This window comes from Mobula hypostoma, chromosome 7 (assembly GCF_963921235.1).
Source record: "Mobula hypostoma chromosome 7, sMobHyp1.1, whole genome shotgun sequence".
NCBI classification, from domain to species: domain Eukaryota; kingdom Metazoa; phylum Chordata; class Chondrichthyes; order Myliobatiformes; family Myliobatidae; genus Mobula; species Mobula hypostoma.
Genome location: NC_086103.1, coordinates 149989720 through 150016817, shown reverse-complemented (window position 1 = coordinate 150016817; position 27098 = coordinate 149989720). Strand labels below are relative to the sequence as shown.

At 39.6% G+C, this 27098-nt stretch overlaps 1 protein-coding gene and 1 long non-coding RNA gene across 4 annotated transcripts in view; one reads left to right on the top strand and one right to left on the bottom strand.

Annotated features, from left to right (window-relative positions):
* The window catches only part of LOC134349655 (uncharacterized), a 102968-nt gene extending 82967 nt beyond the window's left edge, over positions 1 to 20001 (top strand). For 2 of the 3 annotated variants that reach the window (XR_010018737.1, XR_010018738.1), the window contains exons 4-5: positions 13635 to 13704; positions 15032 to 16034. This is a non-coding gene — a long non-coding RNA (uncharacterized LOC134349655). Of the gene's footprint in view, positions 1 to 13634; positions 13705 to 15031; positions 16035 to 17942 lie in introns of those variants that run through there. The other variant, XR_010018739.1, reaches the window with a different exon arrangement.
* b3glcta (beta 3-glucosyltransferase a) overlaps positions 3399 to 27098 on the bottom strand; it is a 192679-nt gene continuing 168979 nt past the window's right edge. Inside the window, exons 13-15 of the mRNA XM_063054279.1 lie at positions 14617 to 14736; positions 6953 to 7097; positions 3399 to 3837 (exon numbers count right to left, since the gene is read on the bottom strand). Coding sequence (XP_062910349.1) covers positions 3664 to 3837; positions 6953 to 7097; positions 14617 to 14736 — 439 coding nt within the window. The 3' untranslated portion in view covers positions 3399 to 3663. The remainder of the gene's footprint in view (positions 3838 to 6952; positions 7098 to 14616; positions 14737 to 27098) is intronic.

Sequence of the window (27098 nt, the reverse complement as noted above, 5' to 3'; positions counted from 1 at the left end):
ATAAATTACCTGGATGAAATAGAAGGGAGAGTTAGTAAGTTTGCGGATGACTCAAAAGTTGGGGGTGTTGTGGATGGTCTGGAGGGTTGTCAGACATTGCAGCGGGACATCAATAGGATGTAGAACTGGGCTGAGAACTGGCAGATGGAGTTCAACCCAAATAAGTGTGAAGTGGTTCATTTTGGTAGATCAAGTTTGAAGACCGAATATAATATTAATATAAAGTCTTCATATTATATAATATAATATAAAGACTCTTGTCAGTGTGGAGGATCAGCGAGATCTTGGGGTCCGTATCCATGGGACACCTAAAGCTGCTGCGCAGGTTGACAGTGTCGATAAGAAGGTGTATGGTATGTTGGCCTTCATCAACCACGGGATTGAGTTCAAGAGCTGAGGTAATGTTACAGCTATAAAAGACCTTAGTTAGTAGTTAGACCCCATTTTAAGTACTGTGTTCAGTTCTGGTCACCTCACTACAGGAAGGATATGGATGCTACAGAGAGTGCAGAGGAGATTTACAAGGATGTTGTCTAGATTGGAGAGTGTGCCTTATGAGAATAGGTTGAGTGAACTTGGCCTTTTCTCCTTGGAGCGATGGAGCATGAGAGGTGATCTGATAGAGGTATATAAGATGGGACATGGCCATCTTAAGGCACTTGACTAGCAATCTGAAGGTCGTGAGTTTGAGCCCCAGCTGAGGCAACGTGTTGTGTCCTTGAGCAAGGCACTTAATCACTCATTGCTCTGCGTTGACACGGGTGCCAAGCTGTATGGGTCCTAATGCCCTTCCCTTGGACAACATTGGTGTCGTGGAGAGGGGAGAGTTGCAGCATGGGCACCTGCTGGTCTTCCATACAACCTTGCCCAGGCCTGCGCCCTGGAGAGTGAAGACTATCCAGGCGCAGATCCATGGTCTTGCAAGACTAACGGATGCCTTTTATATAAGATGATGAGAGGCATTCATTGTGTGGATTGGCAGAGACTTTTTCCCAGGGCTGAAATGACTAACATGAGGAGGCATAGTTTTATGGTGCTTGGAAGCAGGTACAGGGGGGACATCAGGGGTAAGTTTTTCACACAGAGTGGTGGGTGCGTGGAATGCACTGCTAGAGACAGAGGTAGAGGCAGGTACAGTACATGGAGCTTAGAAAAATAGGGCTATGCAGTAGGGAAACTCTAGGCAGTTTCTAGAGTAGGTTACATGGTTGGCAAAACGTTGTGGGCTGAGGAGCCTGTAAATGTCCTGTAGATTTCTATGTTCCCATCTACAGCATACCACAGAATAACACACAAATTGCGGGAGGAATCAGCAGGTCAGGCAGCACCTATGGAAGGGAATGAAGAATTGATGTTTTGGGCTGAGACCCTTCGTCAGGACTGGAGAGGGAGAAGAAGCCGGAATACGAAGGTGTTGAGAGAGAAAGGAGTGAAAGCTATATGGTGATAGATGAAACCAGATGAGGGGGAAGGGAGGATAAAGTGCAATGCTGGGAGGTGATTGGTGGAATAGGTAAAAGGCTGAAGAAGGAATCTGATAGGACAGGAGAGTGGACCATGGGAGAAAGGGACGGAGGAGGGACACCAGAGGAGGGTGACAGGTGGATAAAGAGAAGAGAAGATATCGAGGGGAGCCAGAATGGGGAATGGAAGAAGAATGAAGGGTTGGGAGGAGAAGTTACTGGAAGTTAGAAAAATTGATGTTCATGCTGTCAGGTTGAAATGTACCCAGACATAATACGGGGTATTGCTCCTCCAGCCTGTGAGTGGCATCATCGTCGGAGAAGAGGAGGCCATCGACTGATGTATCAGAATGGGAATGGGCAGTGGAATTGAAATTGTTCCATCAGCAGATTCTGTCTGGGTTGCCTCCAAGCATAAGCTCCACTGTAACAGCCTCAACCACCACTCCCAGCAACGCATTCCAGGCACTTATCACTCTCTGTATAAAAAACCTACCTCTGATATCTCCCCAATCCTTCCCCCACTCACCTTAAAAAGATATTCTCCAGTGCCGCCTTGGGAGAATGATGCAGATTGTCCACCCTATCGATGCTTCTTATAATTTCATACACTGCTATCAAGTTGCCCCTCCTTCTCCTTTGCTCCAAACAGAAAAGCCCTAGCTTGCTCAACTTTTCCTCATAAGGCATGTTCTCTAATTCAAGCAGCATCCTGACAAATCTCCTCGTACCCTCTCTAATGCTTCCACATCCTTCCTATAATGAGGTGACCAGAAATGAAGACAGTACTCCAACCAGAATTTTATAGAGCTGCAATATTACCTCACGGTTCCTGAACTCAATCCCCTGACTAATGAAGGCCAACACACCAAAAGCCTTCTTAACTGCCCCATCAACACGTGTGGTAGCTTCCTGAAATCTATGGATTTGGACCTCAAGATCCATAGATTCAAGAGAGAGATTGATATATTTCCATAAATTAAAGGAATTGGAGGATATGGAGTTGAGTTGGAAAATGATGCTGAAGCAGATAACCAGCAATGATGTCATTGAATGGTGAAGAGACTAGTGACTTACTGCTGCCTCCACTATTTCTGTTATTACACACACTTCTTTGCTGTTGACATGGGGACCTTGGCACAGTTGATCACCAAAGTAGGGAAGTGCTAATTCCTAACAGTGACTTGCCATCAACAGGAAGCATAACTGCTTGAAAACCTGAAGGCCAGTGTGTTTGACACCACTGACCCGGCAGTGTGGTGAAAGGAATTCAACAAACTCACGAGGGTTGCTAAAACTTTATAAAGTCCTAGTTCACAACTTTCTTACAATCTGGGCTCTGTAAGTTATTGTGATGCCAATAGTAGCAAACATTGCTACCAATTTTAATATCCACTGACCTTGAAGAAATCTCAGCTTAACATTAAGGGCCAAAGAGCCTGCTCCATAAGGCCATAGACATCAAAGCAGTATTAGCCCCTTCACCCCATTGAGTCTGCTCTGCCACTCGATCATGGCTGAGCTATCATCCCTCTCAACCCCATTGTCCTGCCTTCTCTCCATAATCTTTGATACTCTTACTAATCTGGAACCGATGAACTTCTGCTTTATATATACCCAATGACTTGGCCTCCACAGCCGTCTGTGGCGACAGATTGCACAGATTTATGACCCTCTGGCTAAGGAAAATCCTCCTCATCTCTGTTCTAATGTGATGCCCTTGTATTGTGAGGCTGTGCCCTCCAGCTCTAGACTCCCCCACTATTGGAAATAATTCCTCTGCTGTTCTATTCTATTTTGTAAATGCAATCACATAGTGTGTAATGGAATGGCAATTAATCCTGCTAGAGGTGATAGGATAAAATTAGCCCCCAAGGTAATTGTATTGATCTCAGTGTCCAACAATGGGAAGAATTTGAATTCTGTACAGCAATATATATATATAGATAGAATTTTATTTTTACAAAATTAGACATACTCTTTGAACATTATCAGAAAAGCATATTTTGCACACATCTTTCCAGATATATCATTTTAAATGCTGACCAAGAAAATTACCAACACAAGTCAACATTTAACTAAGTAATATAAAAGAATAAAGGAAAAAATATGAAAGTACATTTTAGAAGATGTTTTGACAATCAAAATGCATCAAGCATTCAATTCTTAGTGAACATTAAGGGAGGTATTTAAAAGGCATTTATAAATCTTCCCTATCCTTCTTAGGCTTCTTTACTGTTTGGTGTGAATTGAGGTCATCTTCATTTGCCAACCAAGTCAAATAGACTTCAACAGGATCAATATTCCAATGTTTATGGAATGAAATTGGAACCTGGTGTTTAAGATAGTCTTTTGGATAGTCTGTTGGCCGAGCCTAGAAAATAATAAAAGAGATATAAATTATTTCCTGCAGAAACCTGACATTTTCCCTTTTATTTTAGTCATGAGAATTTGATAAAATATTCAACTCTATGAACCTTTGTGTTTAGATGTCTAATACCAGAGGGCATGCAGTTAAGGTGAGAGGAGGCAATTTCAAAGGTTTGACAGAGGTATACAAAATTGTGAAGGGTATAGATAGGGTAAATGCAAGCAGACTTTTTCCACTGAAGTTGTGTGGGACTACCTACCACCAGAGGTCTTAGGTTAAGGGTGAAAGGCGAAAAGCTTAAGGGGTACTTCTTCACTCAGAGGGTCGTGAGGATGTGGAATGAGCTGCCAGCACAATATGTTCAATATACCAACAAGAACTAGTCAATGTCTACATTAATGTTTCAAATAAATTATGATTTGTCCTTACATTAGATTTGTTGATGATGGCAAGATAAGGACATGGTAGTTAGGGTCTGCAAAAACACATCAGCTAAGAGACTGGGCAATAAGGTGATGGATGATGCACAGTGTTTGCAAATCTGAGGTTATGCACTTTGGTAAGATGAGATAGCTTTAAAAGTAATCATCTCTTAATTGGAAATTGCTCATCAATAAAAATGTTCAGCAATTTGTTTCTTTACCAGGCTCCTGATCAAGACTCTACATGCTTAAAATAAATACTTCACAAATTAACTTACGTTCATCCTTTGAAATGTTAAAACAGAAATGGAACAAAAGCTTGAAAACCAGAAATTTGTAAGAATTATTTGCATATTTAATGAGATAACATACATGCCAGTAAGTTGTACAAAGAAGAGGAATGTTTTCTTGAGAAACAAAAACAGGGAATAATATGACATGGAAACTTCACATCTCCCATTGGGGCTTTACACTCTTCTGCTGTCAGTTGATTCAATACTTGTGGAAATGATGTAAATGTGTATTTAAGCTATTTTTCCAGGATTTCAAAAGTTACTAGATATCAGGAGAACTCCAAAGGAGTCTCACACAGCATTACAACTTCCCAAAAATAACCATCAAAATGAGTCCTTCTACCTTGTGTTCCATGCTCCAGTCCAGTATGGATAGTTCAATATTTCCAGCATTCAGTGACCGGTGGACCATTTTTCCCCTAAAGCAGACAATCTTGCCTGTACACTTGGAAGTCCATAATTTGGCAATAGAACATAGAACAGTACAGGACAGCAGAGGAGCTAGCTGATCTGCCACAATGTCATGTTGAACTGATTAAACTAGCAAATAATTCCTTCTGCCCGTATACTGTCCATATCCCCTGCTATCCTTGTCCTTCCTTCTTACTGGAACATATCTGTCCTGTACTCTGTGTTTGTCTTTGAACACCTTTCAAATGTTAGATGTGGACTTGTCCAAAAACAGCTATTCCCAATTACCTCCCTCTAGTTCCCATCTAATATTCTCATAATTTGCCTTGCTCCAATTTAATATTCTCTTGCAAGGTCCACACTTATTCTGATGTGTAGCTATGTTAAAAATTAAGGAGCTGTGATCACTGTTCCCTAACTGTTCTGCCACAGAAATATCAGTCACTTGTCAAGGGTCATTACCCAACAGCAGGTGTAGTCTGACCCCCTCCCTGTTCTGCCACAGAAAGATCAGTCACTTGTCAAGGCCCATTGCCCAACACGAGATGCCGTATGACCCCCTTTTCTTGTAGGACTATTACATACTGATTTAAGGCATCATGCTGGATGCATCAATTAAATTCTGCCCCATCTAAACCTCCTGCATTAAGGAGGTCCCAGTCTATATTAGGGAGTTGAAATCACCCATATTTTTACTTCTTTCCCTAATTTTCCTGCACATCAATGTCCTAGTGGCTATTGTGTTATTGTGTGTGGGTTGGGGGCGGGGAGGGAGGTCTGTAGTATAGTTCCATCAGAGTGATTGTATGTTGAGCTCTGCCCGTATAGACCCAGTGGATGAGCTCTTAGTATTATTAACTCCAAGTGTAACTGTGATATTATCCATGATTAAAAGTGCATATCCCTCACCACCCTCCACACCCCTAACTCCTACTTTATTCTCTATCTTTTCTAAAACATTGAAGCCTGGAACATTAAGCATTCAATTGTCCAATGGAAATGTAATACTGCTGGACGCCCTAGGATTTATTGTGGAAGTTATTGTATTGGCTCCACTTGCAAATAAGACTAAAGTATTCATAATTATTTGATGAATACGCCATAAAGAAAATGCACATAGCTTTCAGCTCAACTGTGACAACAATCTTGAGACAGTCACGATGGATAAATTATTTATACAAATGGAAAGGATTTGATGAAAAGTACAAGTATACATTCTGAATAAGCTGACCATCTATTTTGAGAATTTTCCCTCTGGAAAAAGGAGCAAGATGATGAAATTTTAAGAATTCAAGAATTTCAGATCCAGAATATCTTTTGCATTAAATATCAGGAAATAGAGTATAAAATTGTGAAAACAATCCAAATTTAGGCAACTTTTTCCAGTAAACGAGTGCCAAAATTATGGGGAAAAATCTATCAGTATATCTAGGAACACGAAGCATTAAGATTTATTTTTGAAAAAAAAAATCCTCTTAGCAAGGTAATCATAGCAGTATTATTTCCAATCTCACTGTACACTGCTGCAGTGCTTAAAGATAATCCATTAATATTCTATGAAACTCGAAGGTCCTCAACACTTGGTTATAAAAATGGAAAAATTTAATTTACCAGAGCCTAATTGAAAGCATATTAAAACAGTGAGATAAAAGTAACTCGCTTGAAATACACACAAGGTCAATCTGGATCTAAATATAAGCCATCTGTAACTTAAATTAAGATAATTTCTTACTTGAAATAAACATCAAAATGAGTCTCCCAGCCTGGTGTTCTATCCATACTATTATTTTAAAATATTAAAGATTAATTCTTTTTTTTAGACATGCAGCAATCCCCTAATGCCCACAGCCACAAACATTTTAATTACAATCAATTAGCCTCAATTTTATTTGCAAATTCTGCTCCTTTGTCTTGTTGTCTCTTAATTAACCAGTGTGTCTTCCAATGTATACCATACTTTTAATGAAAAAAAGATTGTAAGGAAAGGATTACCTGATGGAAAAGTGGACTGTGTGTTACTGGGATACCAAGGCTGTTGAAACACATCCCTAGAACCATATCATCAGGTGCATCATTACTGTAACAACTGCATCCACTTTTAAGTAATTGCTTTACTGCTTCTCGGCTAAAGACAATTCTGTGCAAGAACAAAAACAAATCGAAGTACAACTGAGAACAGCAAAATAATATGTTAGTGTAATTTTAAGCATCAAATTAGTTTTATACTTTATACTTTATTGTCGCCAAACAATTGATACTAGAACAATCATCATAGCGATATTTGATTCTGCGATTCCCGCTCCCTGGATTACAAATCGATAGTAAATATTAAAAACTTAAATTATAAATCATAAATAGAAAATAGAAAAATGGAAAGTAAGATAGTGCAAAAAAACCGAGATGCAGGTCTGGATATTTGGAGGGTATGGCCCAGATCCAGGTCAGGATCTGTTCAGCAGTCTTATCACAGTTGGAAAGAAGCTGTTCCCAAATCTGGCCGTACGAGTCTTCAAGCTCCCGAGCCTTCTCCCGGAGGGAAGAGGGACGAAAAGTGTGTTGGCTGGGTGGGTCGTGTTCTTGATTATCCTGGCAGCACTGCTCCGACAGCGTGCGGTGTAAAGTGAGTCCAAGGACGGAAGATTGGTTTGTGTGATGTGCTGCGCCGTGTTCACGATCTTCTGTAGCTTCTTTCGGTCTTGGACAGGACAACTTCCATACCAGGTTGTGATGCACCCTAGAATAACGTTTTCTATGGTGCATCTATAAAAATTAGTGAGGGTTTTAGGGGACAGGCCAAATTTCGTTAGTTTTCTCAGGAAGTAAAGGCGCTGGTGGGCCTTCTTGGCAGTGAACTCTGCTTGGTTGGACCAAGTCAGGTCATTTGTGATATTGACCCTGAGAAACTTAAAGCTTTTGACCTGTTCCACTTGCACACCACCGATGTAAATTGGGTCGTGCGGTCCACTACTCCTTCTGAAGTCAATAACCAATTCCTTCATCTTGCTGATGTTGAGGGATAGGTTATTGTCTTCGCACCATGCCACCAGGTTCTTAATTTCCTCTCTGTACTCAAACTCATCATTACCCGAGATACGGACTACAATTGTTGTGTCATCAGCAAACTTATATATTGAGTTTGATGGAAACTTGGCTACACAATCATGGTGTACAGTGAGTACAGCAGGGGGCTGAGTACACAGCCTTGTGGGGCACCGGTGCTCAGAGTGATTGTAGAGGAGAGCTTGTCCCCTATTTTTACAGCCTGTTGTAACAGTTTTGCAGAACAATTTAGCAGTACCACGGTGTTTCATGTTTAAAATCTGTTAATAAGTTCAAATGTTTCTGTATTCTGGTTCTAAAATACATCAATAAAAAAGCTGATTGATTACAACTTACTGGGGTGGGGTAAATCATACCCTCAGATCTTATTAGTCTAATTGAGGTATATTCAAGCCTCTTCACTGCATTACCTTTAATTCCAAGAGCTATTAAAAGGTCGTTAAGCAATAGAGAATGGGAGGAAATTTATTGCACATTTAGAGTATGAATGGGGTTCAGTTGTATGAGAGGTTTAAAATAAATTCTCTATTTAATAGTTGCTTCATTAAGATACAGTTTATCATAGATCACATCATTAAAACCATAAGAATGCATGAACCAAGGAGGCTATTTAAAATGTGCAAGGGTAGGATTAGTGTAAAAATGGGTGCCTGACTGATGGTGAGGCCTCAGCAGGCTGAGGCCATTTCTGTGCTATACCTTTATGACAATGTGACTTTTCAAGTTTATTCATTATATGAAATAACAAAAAATAACATGAGGTAACAATGCACTACTGAATAGTAATTCAAACAGTTTGGGTGAACAATTACTTGGAGCGTTGCCTGAAGTTCTGGTTGCCGTGCTAAAGGAAGGATGTTCTGAGTTGCCATGGAGAGATTGCAGACGAGATTTGCCGGCATGTTGCCTGGATCGGAGAGCTTCAGTTATGGGGGGAGATCGGACCAGCAGGGTTTGTTTTCCCTGTAATGAAGGAGGTTGAGGGGATGATCTGATAAATATAAAATTACAAGAGGTGTACTTAGGGCTGACATGCTGATTTTACCTTTTCACATGCAAGGAATATCAAAAATAAGAGTGCACACGTTTAAGCTGACAGGCAGGAGTTTCAAAGGGAATCTGAGGGTTTATTTTTTCACAAAAAAATATTTGAAATGGAAATGTGCTGCCAGAAGTGGTGAAATCAGATACCATTACATTTAAGAGGCACTTTGAAAGGCACTTCAATAGGTGAGGCACTGAAGGATATGGACCTCTTGCAAGAAAATGACATTGGTGTAGATTGACAAAATGGTTGGCATGAATTTGTTTCTGTGCTGTATAAAGAAACTAGAATAAAAATCGGGAAGGGAATTAGGACAGACAAGATGGACCATGAAAAGTCTTTGTCAAATAGGATTAAAGAATATCCCAAAGCATTCTAAACATATATCAAGAACAAGAGAATAACCAGGGACAGGGTAGGGCCCCACAAGGGTAAAGGAGAGAACACATGCTTGAAAGAGGAGGATGCAGACAAGTTGCTAAATGAGTACTTGGCAACAGTACGGAGCGTGCTAATATACTCAGGCACTTTGAGAAAAAGGAGGAGGTAGTGTTGGTAAAGAACATTAAGGTGGATGTCTACAGGGCCTGTGGATATATGCCAAATTACTGAGAGAGGCAAGAGATAAGGCATGGGCCTTAGCCAGGATCTTTGCATCCTCTCTATTCTAGCCACAGGCGAGGTCCTGGAGGATTGGTGAGCAGCTAGTGGCCTTCCTTTGTTCAAAAAAGGAGTAGGGATAATCCTGGAAACTATCAGGGGTGGTGAACCTATGGCACGTGTGTCCAAGATGGCACATGCAAAACTTTTGTGGGCACGTGGCATGTTGTGCTACCCCTCAATTTGTTAAATCTCACCTACAATAAAAAATACATAATGATAATCTTTACTGTCAAGTGAAGCATCAAATAATTTTTCACAACCTGTGAGGAGTGAGGTGTTTTACAGGAAATGGTTTACACTGGCTAGACAGTTGCAAGAACACATGACACTGGATGATACGTTTTGTAATCCTCGCAGACCTGGTGTACTCATCTGTATTTGCTTAGTAAGTGATTGGGCCAGATGACTTTGGTTTCAGTCAGCTCATATTTTTCTTATTCCCTTTGTGAGTGAACAAACTCATTTTCCATTGTTTGTGGAGTAGACTCGATGGGGCAAATGGCTTAATTCTTCTCCGATGTCTTACTGTCTAGTACTGGATATTCAGTGATAGTAACAGTAAATACTGGATGAGTGCATGAGTGTACCTCCATGGACATTCATGATGAACTTGGTCAAGTCTGATTATAGGAGTAGATTTACTGATGAAATGAGTAAATGAGCTCTCAGAACAACCAAATACAAAATATATGTCATTGTAAGTGAGACAGCAAAAGTCTCACTGAAAATGAAGTGTCTGTTTCCTTTTCTTTGATATTTGGTGCATATTCATAAAATATTATAATTTTGCATTCATGTTATTTTTTATATATATACACACACACACACACACACACACACACACGTCTCTCTCTCTGGCAATGAAGAGTTGGCATACAGAGAGGAGGTACAGAAGCTTGTCAAATGGTGCGAGTCTCAACTTGAACAAAGGAGATGATTGTGGACTTAAGAAAAGCACAGGTCAACCACTCTCCATTGCACGTCAATGGCTCTGCCATGGAGACAGTGAAGAGCACAAAGGCACATAATGGACAAGCTAATCTGGACTCACAACACCTCTTCACTAGTCAAGAATGCACAGCAGTGTCTACACTTTCTGAGGAGATTGAGGCGTGCAAGACTCCCTGACCCCATTCTAACAACTTTCTACAGGAGCACCATCGAGAGTATCCTGTTTGGCTGCATCACTGTGTGAAACGGAAGCTGCATTAGGGTTAGAGCTGCAAGACCCTACAGAGGACAGTAAAAACCCACTGAGAGGATCATCAGGATCTCCATCAAAGCTAATGGGACAGCATACTGTTAACAGCAGTGTTTATCAGTGTTGATGTACAGAGTGATCTTGGAGTCCAAGTCCATAGCTCTCTGAAAGTGCCTGAATAGGAGATAGAGAGGCAAAAAGGCATATGGCATGTTCTCCTTTGTTAGTCGAAGCATTGATTTCAAGAGTTAGTAAGTTATAATGCAGCATTATAAAACTCCAGTTAGATCACATCTGGAGGATTGCATTCAGTGCTAGTTGCCCCATTACGGTGAAGATGTTGAGACCTTGCAGAGGGTGCAGAAGAGCTTTACCAGTCTGCTGCCTGGATTAGAGGTCACGTACTACAAGGAGAATTTAGTCATACTTGGGATTGTTTTCTCTGGCACAGTGAATTCCGAAGGCAGTCTGATAGAGATTTATAAGACAAGGAGAGGCATAGATAGACTATGGGTATATTTTTCCTGGGGTGAAAATGTCTAATTCTAGAGGGCATACAATCAAGGTGAGAGCAGGCAGATTGAAAGGAGATGTGCGGAATAAGTTTTCTCTTTGTACAGAGAGTAGTGTGGGCACCTTCTTCAAGAGGACCACAATCTTGGCTAGAGTCAAGGCTCTATGCTTTGGCTGTTGGCAGGGTCATTCATTCTAAACAGGTCAAAGGGTAGAGGCCAGAATAAGGGTGGTCCAACGATCCTCCAAGATCAGGGGTTCAACTCAGGGCTATCAACTCTGACTGGTAAAACAAAATTGTTACAGAAACAACAATGTAGAATCCTTCTACATCTGAGTGTGATAGTATTCCTGAGTCTCCACCCAGGAACTTGCATGACTGACAGCAAAAACCAAGAGGAAGCTACTGACATGATGAAGGAAGCCCTGAACACGGCCAGAGATGGAGGATCTTCGTTGCTGCCCTAAACCCCAGTGGAATAACGGACAGTAAGTAAGTGGGTAGCTAGCTGCCAGGGATTTTAAGAGATGAAAAGAAGACCTATGCACTAGCACCAAATCCCAAAGCTTGTTCAGCTCGTTCTGTAACCAGATTATTCTGATTTTGCGCATTCTTCCTAATTGGATTGTGAATATTATTGCAGATGTTATGCATCCGACTTTACTTTCAGTTGTGCTTACATTAATGTCCTTGCAGCGTTAAACTTTGACCCCTGATTATGCATTATACTGAAATAAAACTGCTCTGGATTTTAACCTCAAATTGGATTGCTTTTGGATGTCTTCCTTAAAAAGCAATAAGCAATCCCATAAGAAAATTTGGGTTGCTTTCTATTCTTAACATTTCTGTACAGAAATGTGTTTTCTATTTGTTTCAATTTTCACTTCTGTCAATTTTTCTATTATGTTAAGTTTACAGTTCTGAAAGCTGAGTACAATATTGAAAGAAAAGCTGGAAAAAAAGCTAAAATAATCAGCAACACTGAGATTTTTTTTTTCTGGACTCAGCAGTAGGTGTACAATGAACTAGCTACAATGCAATATACTCAATTTCCAACATTTTGTCCTACTGTTATCCTCGGCCAAGTTTTAAAAGCAGAATGCAATGCATAGAATGGTGTTATACTGCATGTTTAGAAATGTAACTAGATGTCACTGAACATGCAACAGGGGAAATTAGCATATTTCCCTGAAATCAAAAAGAATTTTCTTTCAGTTAGTCCTGACGAAGGGTCTCGGCCTGAAACGTCGACTGTACTTCTTCCAATAGACGCTGCCTGGCCTGCTGCGTTCCACCAGCATTTTGTGTGTGTTGCTAGAATTTTCTTTGTGTAGAGTTCTCCAATCCTGTATTTTCCATGATTTATAATTTTTATATTCCAAGGCTTGAAATTTTGATTACGCTTACCTTCTACACATTATTTTTATACAATGGGATTAAATTAACAAACCCTAACAACACAATGAACATAGACAAATTCAACTGATTTTGTCATTGGCATTCTTTAGATTTAAAAGATAATAGGAATAATACTATTCCTAATAAGGGAGCTAGGGCTTTACCCTTTGGAGAGAAGGAGGATGAGAGGAGACATGATAGAGGTGTACCAGATAATAAGAGGAATAGATAGAGTGGATAGCCAGCGCCTCTTCCCCAGGGCACCACTGCTCAATACAAGAGGACATGGCTTTGAGGTAAGGGGTGGTTGGTTCAAGGGGGATATTAGAGGAAGGTTTTTCACTCAGAGAGTGGTTGGTGCGTGGAATGCACTGCCTGAGTCAGTGGTGGAGGCAGATACACTAGTGAAGTTTAAGAGACTACTAGACAGGTATATGGAGGAATTTAAGGTGGGGGCTTAAATGGGAGGCAGGGTTTGAGGGTCGGCACAACATTGTGGGCCGAAGGGCCTGTACTGTGCTGTACTATTCTATGTTCTATAAGGGAATTCTTGTTGCCTATGAAACTATCTACATATCACAAGTCAGTGCTATGAATGAAATTCATAATGTTCATATTAGAGAGCATGAACTTCAATAGTGCTTATGCTTACAATTCTATTATATACTTTAATTGCAATTCCATTATCAAATTAGTTTTGTAAATTCTGAATAAACCTAAACAATGCTATTACAGAATAAGTCAGTAAAAGCATAAAGGCTGTGCCTAAGCTGATTAAAAATTTCTTTCACAGGGGTTAAATTGGCAGATTTCTATCTTTTCTTGGAATGTAGGAGAATGCAATAATATATGAGCACTTCCTTGTAAGTATACCAAACTTTATGTTCTTCAGAGATCTGTGTGACTTGTTGACCAGAAATGGGCTATTATTGAATAGCACCAAAAACTAATTATTATGGGCCAATATCAGACTTAAAATGAATATCAAAAACTACAAAGCTGGAAATCTTCAAAAAAAACCCTGAAAATATAAAAACACCTAGCAGGTCAGGCAACATCTATAGAAACAGCTTCATTCTGGGACCTCTTTTACAGAATGGGTCTCATGTGAAATGTTAACTGTCTCTCTATCCAGATGCTGTAAGACATGCTGAGTGTTTATCATAAAACACTTCAGGAGATATCCAAAATGTTGCCATAATGAGTTAAAAAAGGAGACTCATACAATAAACTGTTAGTGTGGATTGCTTTCATTCAACAGAAATTGTACTCATTGGCAAAACAAATCGGCCCATTTTGCTAGAGAGAAAATTTTAAGTAAAATCAAGGTTTAAGTAGCTGTATATAGAAAATTATATGGCAATATAGCTCTAGAATAATAATATTCCATTTCAATTGTTTCAGTAATACCCTTGCACCCTCCAGTTTATCACTTTGCAGTGCTGCTGGGTGAAGGATGGCTTGCTTCCACTCTAGAGAGCTCTATGTGAGCTGCCATTTCATGGCATTTCCAGCAGAGATGAAGCAAATTTGTGACAGCAGTGGAAGAAGTGTCTCGAGAGTGCAGGTGGTTTTAGGATTAATGTCACAGTAGCAGAGAATTGGACAGGTAAGAACTAGTCAGAGAGGTACAAAGGGAAGTCCATCAGTGACTGAGGGAGAATGAAAAGGGAGGCAATGTGGAAGAAGATAGCAATGTTTTCTGTGCTGTAGCCTTCACTATATGTGTGTGTGTGAATGAAAGCTCACGGACACCCACATGGAGGCTCACTTACCCACCACCTCCTGTAATATAGCTGTATCCACCAGTGCTCAGGCCATATCCATAGCGCTCACCAAGGAAAATTGGCTCTTCAGGATTGTAGCAGCTCAGTAACCTTTGCAGTCTTGGGATGCTGTATTAAAAAGCAGTTAACCTTTAGTAAATGCATAATGTGTCATTATAATAAAGTAAAACTAGTGTCACAGCACATTGATTATCAAAAATGAGAAATCTGGAAGGTTACCTAATACCTCAAAACCATTCCTTGCCATTAAAGTTGAGTAGGAAGGATTTTCTCTTTGTAATAAATTCAGAAAAAAAATAAATTCACTAGAAGTACAGTAGTTACTTCTTTCCACATTCAGCACAATATATATATTTTACACATTTCATGAATTCCTCTCCCTTTTTCTCTATTCTTTCTACAGAGTAAAGTGAGCTGAATAAAAACCTACCTTCGGTTAGTGGCTCTGCAGGGAACAGCCCACTAAATGCTGCTTATCGCTCTCCTATCTCTAACTTGTGCATCCTCAAAGAATTGTAGAATTCAGAGCCAACCTGCAGGTTAGATGCTTGGGTGCCTGGTCCCTTGCTCTGTCACTGGACTCTCCAGTGAGTTCAACAGCAGACAAAGCTGGATCTGAACTGCACCCTGAATCACTGCTCAGTGTGTCCTGTGCTCAGTGAGTCCACGTGCTGGTGTCAGTACTGCAGCCCCAGTCATCTGGATGAGGCCACCAGCTCTGAGCAAAAAAAAAACAATGCAAGTGCAGGTAAGCAATTCATTATTTTTCTCCATTTACTTTGGCAGATACATGGACAGGCGGGGAACGGAGGGCCGCAGTCGACATGTAGGCAGATGGCATTAGTATCCTGGTCAGAAGTGCAGACAAGCAGATAGCTGAAGGGTTTGTTTCTCTGCAGTACTGTTCTGTTTTCTGTTCTATAAAAGGACAAGAGGTGTTTTTGTTTCTCTCATTTAAATTGGTAGAACAAAAGAGTAGAGGGAAGCAAGATAGAAACTTCATAATTGTGTGGCAAGCTTTGGGATTTGGTGCTAGTGCATAGGTCTTCTTTTCATCTCTTGAAATTAGTGGTATAAAGGACCGGCAACAACCCAAGAGAGCCAAAGATGGCAGAGAAGTTGCATTTGTAAAGGGAGACCACCCTCTAAAGAGATGAGAGTCTGAAGCACAGTTTTATTAAAAAGTTCAAAGTTAATTTATTATCAAAGTACATATATGTCACCATATACAACCATAAGATTTGTTTTCTTGCATACACACTCAGTAACTCCAAGGAACAGAGCAGAATCAATGAAACACCCAACAGCACAGACAACCAACCAATGTGTAAATACAAAAGAGAAAAAGATAAATAAATAAACAATAAATATCGAGAACATGAGGTGAGGAGTCCTCTGAAAGTGAGTCCATAGGTTGAAGGAACAATTCGGATGATGGTGTGAGTGAAGATGAGTGAAGTTATCCCCTCTGCTTCAACAGCCTGATGGTTGAGGGGCAATAACTATTCCTGAACCTGGTGGTGTGAGTCCTGAGGCTCCTGTATCTTCTTCCTGATGGCAGCAGCGAGAAGAAAGCATGGCCTGGATGATGGGGTTCCTTGAAGACAGATACTGCTTTCCTGCAACAGCACTTCATGTAGATGTGCTCAATAGTGGGGAGGAATTTACCTGCAATTGACTGGGCTGTATCCACTACTTTTTGTAAGATTTTCCCCTCAAGGACATTGGTGTTTCCATATAGGCTGTGAAGCAACCAGTCAATATACTCTCCACCACACATCCTATAGAGGTTTGTCAAAGTTTTAGGTGTCAGGCCGAATCTTCGTAGACTTCTAAGTAGAGGCACTGCTGTGCTTTTTTCATAATTGCACTTAAATGTTCTGAAATGATAACTTTAATTAAAGTTGCTGACCCTGTCCATCTCTGATTTCTGGAACAGGACTGGCTCATGGACCTCTGGTTTCTTCCTTCTGAAGTCAATTATCTTCTCCTTGGTCCTGCTGACATTGAGTAAGAGATTGTTGTGGAACCACTCAGCCAGATTTTCAATCTCCCTCCTAATACACAAGGTTTGCAGCGTCACAAAATGGTGCAGGAGCCCAAGCTAAGAAACATATTCCACATTCACATGATGACATGTACAGTTTGTATAAAGTTTACAAGTGACCAGAATAAAGTTCAGCGGATCGTAAACACCTGATAAGGGTGTCTCAACCCAATATATGGACTGTTTATTTCAACAGGATCTCATCTCAAGTGGGCCTATCTTACTCAATTTCATATCAAAAGATAAATTCTTCACACAGGGATCCATCTACTGAACCCACGCTGTGCTAGCTGAAAATAAGTATTTCCTTCCTTACATATAAAGAAGAAAATCCTACATAACTACTCCAGGGAAGCTGAAAGTGCACTCTTACAATGAGACCTTTTTGCTTCTATACTCATAATTCTTGCTTTAAAACCAAACAGACCAGTTGACTTTCTTATTGCTGATTGTACTTACACATTAACATATTGAATTTTATGTTCCAGTACTCAACATTTTCAGTTTATTAATGTCTCACCACATACAAGATATTACTTAGCTTTTCTTCTCAGCAATAATCATCATACAATGTGTGCTAATTTCTTTAATTTGGAACCTTCAGCTATGTTTAAAAGGAAGTGTCAAAGCCTTTGGAATCTATTTGTTACTGAAATTACTTCATAGATGCTATATAAATGCATAGTTACGAAAATGTCAAATTAACAAAAATCTCCCAAAGAGTTGAGACTGCATTAGATTTCAGGAAAGTTAGTAATGTGGGTAGGTTAATTCGAGAAATTACATAGGTTATGTTGTCAACTAAATTTGGATGTTTCATACTAGATTTGCTAACTTGGTGTGAAGTATAATGCATTCATTTATTCTCTCACACAACAAAGCAGCATAAACTGATATCTTCCAAAGTAATTAATTGTTCAAAAGAAGTATATATGATTTATGATTATAATTTACACAGGACATCAAAGATTTTGCTTCCTGAATCTTTTTGGGTATTTCCCTATCATTCACCATTTTTTAAAAATTCGCCTATATTTGTTAATTCAATTCAGAATTCAACTCAATTAAAAAGTTGCCCACAACATTAGCTGAAAAGTTTTCTATCTTGTCCAGGCATGGCTAGGGACGCTTGGGCAGGGCAGATGCTGCATGGCAGAACAGTTTTCAGAAAGGCTATAAATTTCCATAAGGGATTTTGATATTTGAGACAGATGTTTCCAGAATAACTGATGCCAAGATTAAAAAAGGCATTTTTGTTGGCCCACAGATCAAACAGGTCATCAATGACAGGCAACTCGAAGAATTTCTGGTGGGACTGGAGAAAATCATATGGAAGGCATTCAAGGTTGTTGCTGAAGATTTTCTTGACAATTACAGAGCATCAAACTATGTACGTCTGGTTGACAACATGCTTCAAGCATACAAAACCATGAAGTGCAACATGTTACTAAAGATTCATTTTCTGCATTCCCAAATTTCCACCCTGCAAATCTTGGTACTGTCAGTGACAAGCATGATGAAAGTTTCACCTGGACATTGAGATCATGGAGAAACGATATCAGGGCAACTAGAATCCATCAATGCTGGCTGATTATTATTGGACACTTAAGCAAGAAGCTTCAGGCACTGAGTACAAACAAAAATTATCAACAAAACATTTTTAGCTTCGTTAAACTACTGCAAAGCATCAGCACTATTAGGCAATTAAATGCATTATATTCAATAAAAGATAATTTCTTGTTTCTCCAAATTCCTATGTGATACAAGTAGTCTGAAATTATATTTGTCTGCAGCTTCAAGCGGTCTAACATAAACAAACAAAATTCTGAGGAAGCAATACTTGCGGAAAAATTTGTTGTCCAATTTTATCGTTTATGACTAAGCAGTACTGAACTTGTCATCAATAATTAAATTACTGTATTAAATGAAATTTTCAAAACCTGCATATACTGTATGTCAGTAGCAATACTGGGGAAGTAGAGGCAAGTAGATATATGCATATAATTACCCAAAAATTATTGAACAAAATAGAAATTATCTTCAGCCATGGGATGCATATATGTGTGCAGAAGTAATGGCAATTCTTGATGAAATTAGAAGAACTTGACAGTATTTAGAACAATTTAGCAAAAAAATCACGATTTTCCATAGAAGTTCTGAACATTCTGTTTGCACTTGGAATTTACTAACATTTGAAAGCAACTAAAATAACCTTTCCCATGTACTTTTTCGATATTTTTGAATTCCAAATAATTGGCCCCAAACTTTGTTTTAAGATTAATAAAAAATAAATCGGTAATGCAAAACCAGCATATGTTTTCAATTGTATTAATTTCCTTGATGATTTAGTAACTAAAAATTGTGTTGATATTTGAAAATTACAGTCACAACAGTAAAATCAGAGGGCATATGGTTACAGTGAGAGGGAAAAGATTTAAAAGGGACCCAAGGGGCAACAACTTCACAAAGGAGATGACATATGAAAAGCGATTCGGCATGCACAAGCTGGGGTGAAGGGCCTATTTCCACACTGTACCACTCTGTGACTCCGAATAACAACCTGGTCTAATAATGCCTAACAAAGAACATTACACCTCTTTGGCCCACAATGTTGGACCAACCTTTTAACCTACTCTAGGATCAATCTAACTCTTCCCTCCTACGTTGCCCTTTAGTTTTCTATCAGCCTTGTGCCTATCTAAGAGTGTCCTAAATGTCAATGATGTATCTGCCTCTACCACCAGCCCTGGCAGGGTGCTCCACACACCCACCACTCTCTGTGTAAAGAACTTACCTCTCACATCCCCCCTATACTCTCCAGCTGGGGAAAAAGACCATAAGACAAAGGAGCAGGATTAGGCCATTTAGTCTTTTGACCTGCTCTGTCATTCCATCGTGGCTGATTTATTATCCCTCTTAATCCCATTCTCCTGCCTTTTCCTTGTAACCTTTTATGCCCTGACTAATCAAAAACTTATCAACCTCTGCTTTTAACTCTCTGGCTATCCACTCCAGCTATGCCTCTTACCATCCTGTATATCTCTATCAAGTCTCCTCTCAACCTTTGCTCCAAAGAGAAAATCCATAGATTGCTCAACCTACCTTACATAGAAATCTACAGCACATTACAGGCTCTTCAGCCCACAATGTTGTGCCGGCCATGTAACCCACTCTAGAAACTGCTTAGAATTTCCCTACCGCATAGCCCTCTATTCTTCTAAGCTCCTTGTACCTATCTATTCAGGAGTCTCTTCAAAGACCATATTGTATCTGCCTCTACCATCTTTGCTGGCAGTACGTTCCACACACCCACCACTCTCCGTGTGAAAAACTTACCTCTGACATCCCCCTTGTACCTGCTTCCAAGCACCTTAAAACTATGCCCCCTCGTGTTAGCCATTTCAGCCCTGAGAAAAAGCCTCTGGCTATTCACACGGCCAATGCCTCTCATCATCTTGTACACCTCTATCAGGTCACCTCTCATGCTTCATTGCTCCAAAGAGAAATGGGCAAGTTCACTCAACCTATTCACACAAGACACACTCTCCAATCTAGGCAACATCCTTGTAAATCTCCTCTGCACTCTCTTTACGGTATCTACATCCTCCCTGTAGTGAGCTGACCAGAACTGAACACAGTACTCCAAGTAGGGTCTAACTGAAGTCTAACACAGCATGCTTTGAGCTCTTACTTTATGAAAATATCATCCACTGCTTCCCTTTTATCTATGCCATTAAATACACACTAAACAAACTAGTAGATTTGCCAAACACATTTCACTTTCATAAATTAAAACAGAAAGTGCCATAAATATCCAACATTCACACAGCATGTGTGGAGAAAAGTGTTCTGGATTCCCAATATCTGCTGTATTTTTATCATTTTTCTTTCATAAATGCTTCTTCAATATATAATATGTTGGATTTCTAACTTTCCTATAATAAAGGATTCTACCATTTTAATGACAACTGATTCCAAAATAAATTCACATTTCTCTCTTATTTACATTCTTTATTTTTACTTGAATAATCACAATATACTTGGTACCATCAAATGAAACACTGCAAAACTGAGTGAATTTTGTAAGATTATTTATGAATCCATAATCCTTTCAACCATTTTGTTTGGAATCCTGGGCCTAGGGTGTTGGCTATCTGGTCCAGAGGTTTTGTTGGCTTAATTTCTCCAGTACATTTTGATTAATAATATTGATCAAGTTCCTCACTCTGATGATAGTCTTTGTTCTTCTTAGAATCTGCTTTGTTTCATTTCATAATAAACATCTCAGCCTTTGTGTCATTTCCAATTAAAGTTACTTGCATTTCAAGACATACTCAAACAGGAATGGATATGAATATGGAATACAGAACTTAGTCTGGAATTGAATTGAATTGACTTTATTTCTTACCTCCTTCACATACATGAGGAGTAAAAATCTTATGTATGTGAAGGATGTAAGAAAGGAAAAAAAGGTGCTGCTGTGCCTTTTTCACCACACAGCTGGTGTGCACAGGCCACGTGAGGTCCTCGGTGATATGGATGCCGAGGAACTTGAAGCTGTTTACGCGCTCAATCCCAGATCCATTGATGTCAATAGGGGTTATCCCGTCTCCATTTCTCCTGTAATCCATAACCAGCTCCTTCCTTTTTGCGACATTGAGGGAGAGGTTGTTTTCTTGACATCACTGTGTCAGAAAGATGACTTCTTGTCTGTAGGCCACCTCGTTATTGTTTGTGATTAGGCCAATCAATCTAGTGTCGTCAGCAAATTTAATTAGCAGATTAGAGCTGTGGGTGGTAACACAGTCATGGGTATACAGGGAGTAAAGGAGGGGACTTAGTACACAGCCCTGAGGGGCTCCTGTATTGAGAGTCAGAGGGAGCCCACTCTTATCACCCACCAGCGACCTGACAGGAAGTCCAGGATCCAGCTGCACTAGGCAGGGTCAAGGCCGAGGTCTCTGAGCTTCCTGTCGAGTCTGGGTGGAATTATGGTGTTGAATGCTGAACTGTAGTCCAACAACAGCATTCTCACATAAGCTTCTTCCCCATAGTATAAGGACAGTATGTAGAGCAGTGGCTATTGCGTCGTCTGTCAAATAGTTGTGTCAGTAGGCGAATTGTAAGGGGTCCAGTTAATGATAGGGGGAGCTCCTAGAATATCTGACATGTAAGTTGGTCAGTAAAATAATGAAGATCTGAAATAGAATATGTTTCATTCACACAAACACATCATCCATTCATCTATGATACTACTAAGGATCTCCAGCACACAGGGTATGCCATTTTCTCACGATTACCATCAGGTAGGAGAAACAGAAGCCTAAAGGCACACACTCAGTGATTCAGGAACAGCTGCTTCTCCTCTGCCATCTGATTCCTAAATGGACATTGAACCCATGAACACTACCTCACTTCTTTAATATACAATCATTTCTGTTTTTGCACAATTTTAATCTATTCAATATACATAAACTGTAAATTGATTTACTTATTTATTATATTTCTTTTTCTTCTTCTTCTAGATTATGTATTGCATTGAACTGCTGCTGCTAAGTTAACAAATTTCACGTCACATACCGATGATAATAAACCTGATTCTGATATATCAATGTAGCTATTATAACTAAACCAGGAGGTAGCGCAATAAATCTCAATTCATTATATACAGTATGTGGAACATCTCTTTTGTGGGTAAGAACTCACTCTTAGCTAGACAGCTGGAAATTGAAAGCCTTTGGAAGCCAAGTTTAATCACTTGAATTTACAGGGAGCAATTACAGTATGCAGGATCACAAAAGATCATCCAAGGAGGACAACTTCACCTTGCTTTTGGTACTTTAGTTTAACAATAAGATAGTGCAAGTCAAAAACTAAAGGCAGTTCATCTCAATAAGAAAGTGCAGAAAAAGCATTTTAAATGGACTTGAATTAAAAGCCATTACAGAGATGTGATTCCAAATAAACAAAGGCTTAATACAAAAGTACTCCAAAGAAAGAGACATTTGAAAAGTCAAAATGATCGTGATTGGAAATGGAGTTGTCAGGGAGTGGAGGTTCTGAAAAAAAAAGGTTTCAGGTTGAAGGCTTTGTTTGAACTGAGTAAGAAAACAAGCACGTTTTTAAGCAACAAGGACAGAGGAGGAAATATGGTCCTATTCTTCCCTGTCAACGACACTGGAGGGATTTCAGCATCTTCTGCTTTTTTTTTCAAATTTCCAATAATACATATTTTAAACCTGGAAAGAATAAGACCTCATAATAAAAGAAATATAACAAACACAGTGAACTTTGTCAATTGGACTGGATAAATCAATTTAGCAAGGACAGTTTTATCGCCCTTTCACATTGTATCCTGCTGCCTTAAAAAAGAGATTAATATATATATTAATCTCTTGTCCTTGCTCCAGATCCCTCAGCCACTGTAAACTATCTACTCCTATCTACTCTCCAATATTTCTCATAATTTCCAATCTTACTCAAATTCTTCTTCCTGCAACAATTACCTCAATGTTTCAAAGTTTTCTGTCAAACTTGTATTTATCCAAATCATGGAAGAATCCAATGGATTCACCATATTGTTTAACATTTGATCCTATGTTAATAGCTCTGAGCCTAATTCTTTCAACATCTATTAGAAAAAGCAGACTTTTATTTCTGATGAAGACATTAATGCTAGAGACAATGGTCTTCTCTGGTTAAACATACCTTGCAGAAAGTAAAAAGACAGAATGGTTTCACAATTGAAGATAAGAATGAACAAATCTATATTTATTTGATTTATTTGATCATGCTGAGCCCTTATTGTGAATGACACAAGTGGAAATGTGTGTACATAACTGGCATACAATGGTTCTGGCTGCTTCTGGAGATATGGACCAAGAATGTGTGACAACTCAAGAACCCTATGCCCCTCTCCCACATCCACATGCACACACACCAAATGGAGCTTCAAGGGATTCATTCCTTCTTTATTTTTATTCATGAGCTTATAAACGATTTTTTGAAATCTTGTGCTATAACTTAAAAAGCCACTTTACTGAAATGAGTTTTAAATTACGTGGCAGTATTGTTATAACTGACAATAGACCAAAAGCTACAATCCTCCTTTCCACAGACATCTATACTCTACTTGTTTTTGCCAGTTTTGAACAAATATATCACGCAGATCCATTTCCTCTTGTGCTTCCACACTAACAAGCCAGCATCCAGAAATGTCTTCCAAATGAGGATGGTTTCTAATTTGACATGTACATTGAAATTTCTGTCTGCTTGTGCTTCATCAACTCATATATTATAGCCTCATCATATGATGCAAAGGTGCTGCATTTATATTACTAATCTTTTAATGATAATGCATATTTTCTACAATTTATAATAGATATTTAATGAAAGACATTTTTGGAGTTCTTGCACATCAAGAGAAATGTAAGTGTTGAATGCTGCATTTATTTAGTTAATGTGATCACTCACTGCTTTTTTAAAAAAACAGCTTAATATAAATTAGGTTTTAGATCATGGTTACTACCAGACAAAAAAATTTGCAGTTGCTTCTTACTTTCAGGTATGATTTTAATTGAAGATGATGAATATGATGCTCAAATTAACATTCCACTAAACAGTGGGAACTGTGGGTATAATTTTAACCTGGAAGAGTTTTGTGACTTTGTGAGCAGCTCAAAGATAAGATTAGCTTTATTTGTCACTTGTACACTGAAACATGCAGAAATGTGTCATTTGCATCTGGTCAAATCAGTAAGTATTGCACTGAGCAGCCTGCAAGTGTCACCACGCTTCCTGCGGCACCATAGCATGCCCATAACTTACAAACCCTAACCATATATCTTTTGAAATATGGGAGGAAAACGAAGCACCTGGTGGGAACCAATGTATTCACAGAGAGAACGTGCAAACTCCCACAGACAGTGGTGGGAATCGAATCCTGATTGTACAGCTAGCCCTGTAAAGTGGTGCACTAACTGGTTAAAACAAGCAAGAATGTGAGGGTGTTCAAAATCTAAATTCAACCCGACAAATTCCACCTTACGCTGAACCACATTAGATTGTCTGTGTGTTACCTCTGTAAAAGCAACTATCTTTAATAGATATCAATCAGTAAATTGGAACATCATTTCAACAGACTCCCAACTTTAATATTGCATCTATGGGTTCCGTGCACTCCTAAAATATGCCTGTTGCAATGCAAGATCTCTTACAGTTGAGGTAGCTGATTAACATTAAATACTCACAGCTGCTTTCTCACCGATTGCTTGCTAAAGATTTGTTCACGCAACTTGAAGTGAGTACACATTTTCCATATTTGGAATGTTTTTCTGAATCACACCACTTCAGCACTGGGATTGAAAGAATATAACAAGGATCGTGAATTATGATCGCGAGCAGAAGCAGAACCATGAAGATGAGAGAGCTTCCAGCTGGAAACCACAAAGAGCAATAGCAGAGGGAGTTGCAACTTGCAATCCAGTGTATATTCGACTCCTTCCAGCATTGCATCAGGTTATCACACTGTCACTGTAAGCACTTGCAGAATCTTGTGGCTACACATTGTCTGTGGCTTCAAATGTCACCACCACAATTAACCTTTATGCCTCTAGACTGTTTGAAATTCTCAAGGAGAAATATGTAAAATTTCATGGACAAAAGCAACTTGCAAGATTGGCAAACCATACTCAATTTAAGTATTCACCACCACCACTGGCGGGCTGAGGCAGTGGTGCATTTTATGCAACATGTACTGCGGCCACTCAAATAGGATTCTTTGACAGTATCTCACAGAAGTGCAGTCTCTATTCCCTGCAAAGAAGCTGGAAAATACTTTCCTTGCAAATATTCCTCCAATTCATGCAATATCTTAACCCATAAACAAAGTGAAGTTCTGTTAGTCCACTATCCAGTTCGTCATAAATTGTGACAGTTGTGGCAGAGCTGAGGCAAGGTAGTGGGCCCATTGCCGAGAGTGAGGAAGACCTGAGGTTCGTTCGATTTAAGTGCCGGGTCAAATCGGAAATGTCAGATGCAGCCCAAATCGAGGTAGTGGAGTCCAGGCCCCAGAGCATTTCGAAGGGACTGAACCTGATGCCTGGTCGATGAATCAAGCACTGGGCCGAATTGGAAAGGTTGTGTACAGGCTGAATCAAGGTGGCGGGGTCCAAGCCCCAGCGCATTTCGAAGTGACAAACCGACATTTGGATGACAACAATTTACACGCTGGACCAGATTGAAAAGGTCAGGGTGTTGGGACCAGAGATGAGGGACAGTTCGCTGCTCTTCTCTGTGCTGAACTAAGGGTCTGTGGACAGGGCTGTCTTTGTGGACTACAGCTCAGAAAGCTATCTGCTTGTGTTCATTGGTTGCATGATTTGTTTTTTGTTCTCACTGTACATTGGGTGTTTGATGGTCTTTTTTATTAATGGGTTCTTTTGGGGTTTCTTTGTTTCGTGGCTTCCTGTTAGGAGACAAATCTCAAGGTTGTATAATATATACATACTTTGATAATAAATGTACTTTGAACTTTGATCTGGCTCACTGGGTGATAATTCCCATCTCCCTTTAAACTTCCTACTCAATGGTGGGAATGGTGCTCTCTTTCCACATTTTCATAACTTGCCAGGGCCATGTTCCCATACTCCTTGTAAACTCACCAGGACTCCACTCCCATGCTCCTTTACAACTTGCTGGGGCCGCGTGCTCACACTCTTCGGAAGGGCCTGGTCCCCATACTCTATTTAAACTCACTAGGCGTTATTTCCTGCGCTCTTTTAAATTCACCTGGTTCATTGAAAAAAAATCTTAAAAAAAGTATTAACAGTGGGCAGAGTGATTAATTGGAAGATCACCCAATTGTCTGGAAAATCTGCCAGTCCAGCACCAAAAAAGCCCTCAGTTAGCCAGATAATTGGAGCTTAGGGTGCATTAGGATTACTTCATTGCTACTGTTACAATATCTTAATTTTGCTCCCTAACAGCATTGTGGGTGTAACTTCACCACATGGACTACTCATTCTCACTCCAGCATAATGGGACCAATAAAAAGACTGGCCAGGGCAGCACACCCACATCCTGTAAATCACTGAAAAAGAACAATTAGAATCCAGCAGTGCCAAGTACATCAATAATGCCACTAAAAGTATCACTTGCACAGTTTTCCCTTTTTATGGCTTTGTGAATTAACCATTGATGGATGGAATTCCTGTTGTCTGTGGGAATTCAGATAAATAATGTAGCACTTTTAATGATGCCACACAGCAAACTTTGCAGCACATTTATCCAAGGTGTTTCAGTGGTTGTGCAGGACAAGTTGAAAAGATGAGTAAAAAGCACCCAAATATAAAGCTTTTACGATGATATAGAGGGATTGGGTCTAAGAAAATAGTTCTAGAGTACAATGCATGTGCTGGTTAAA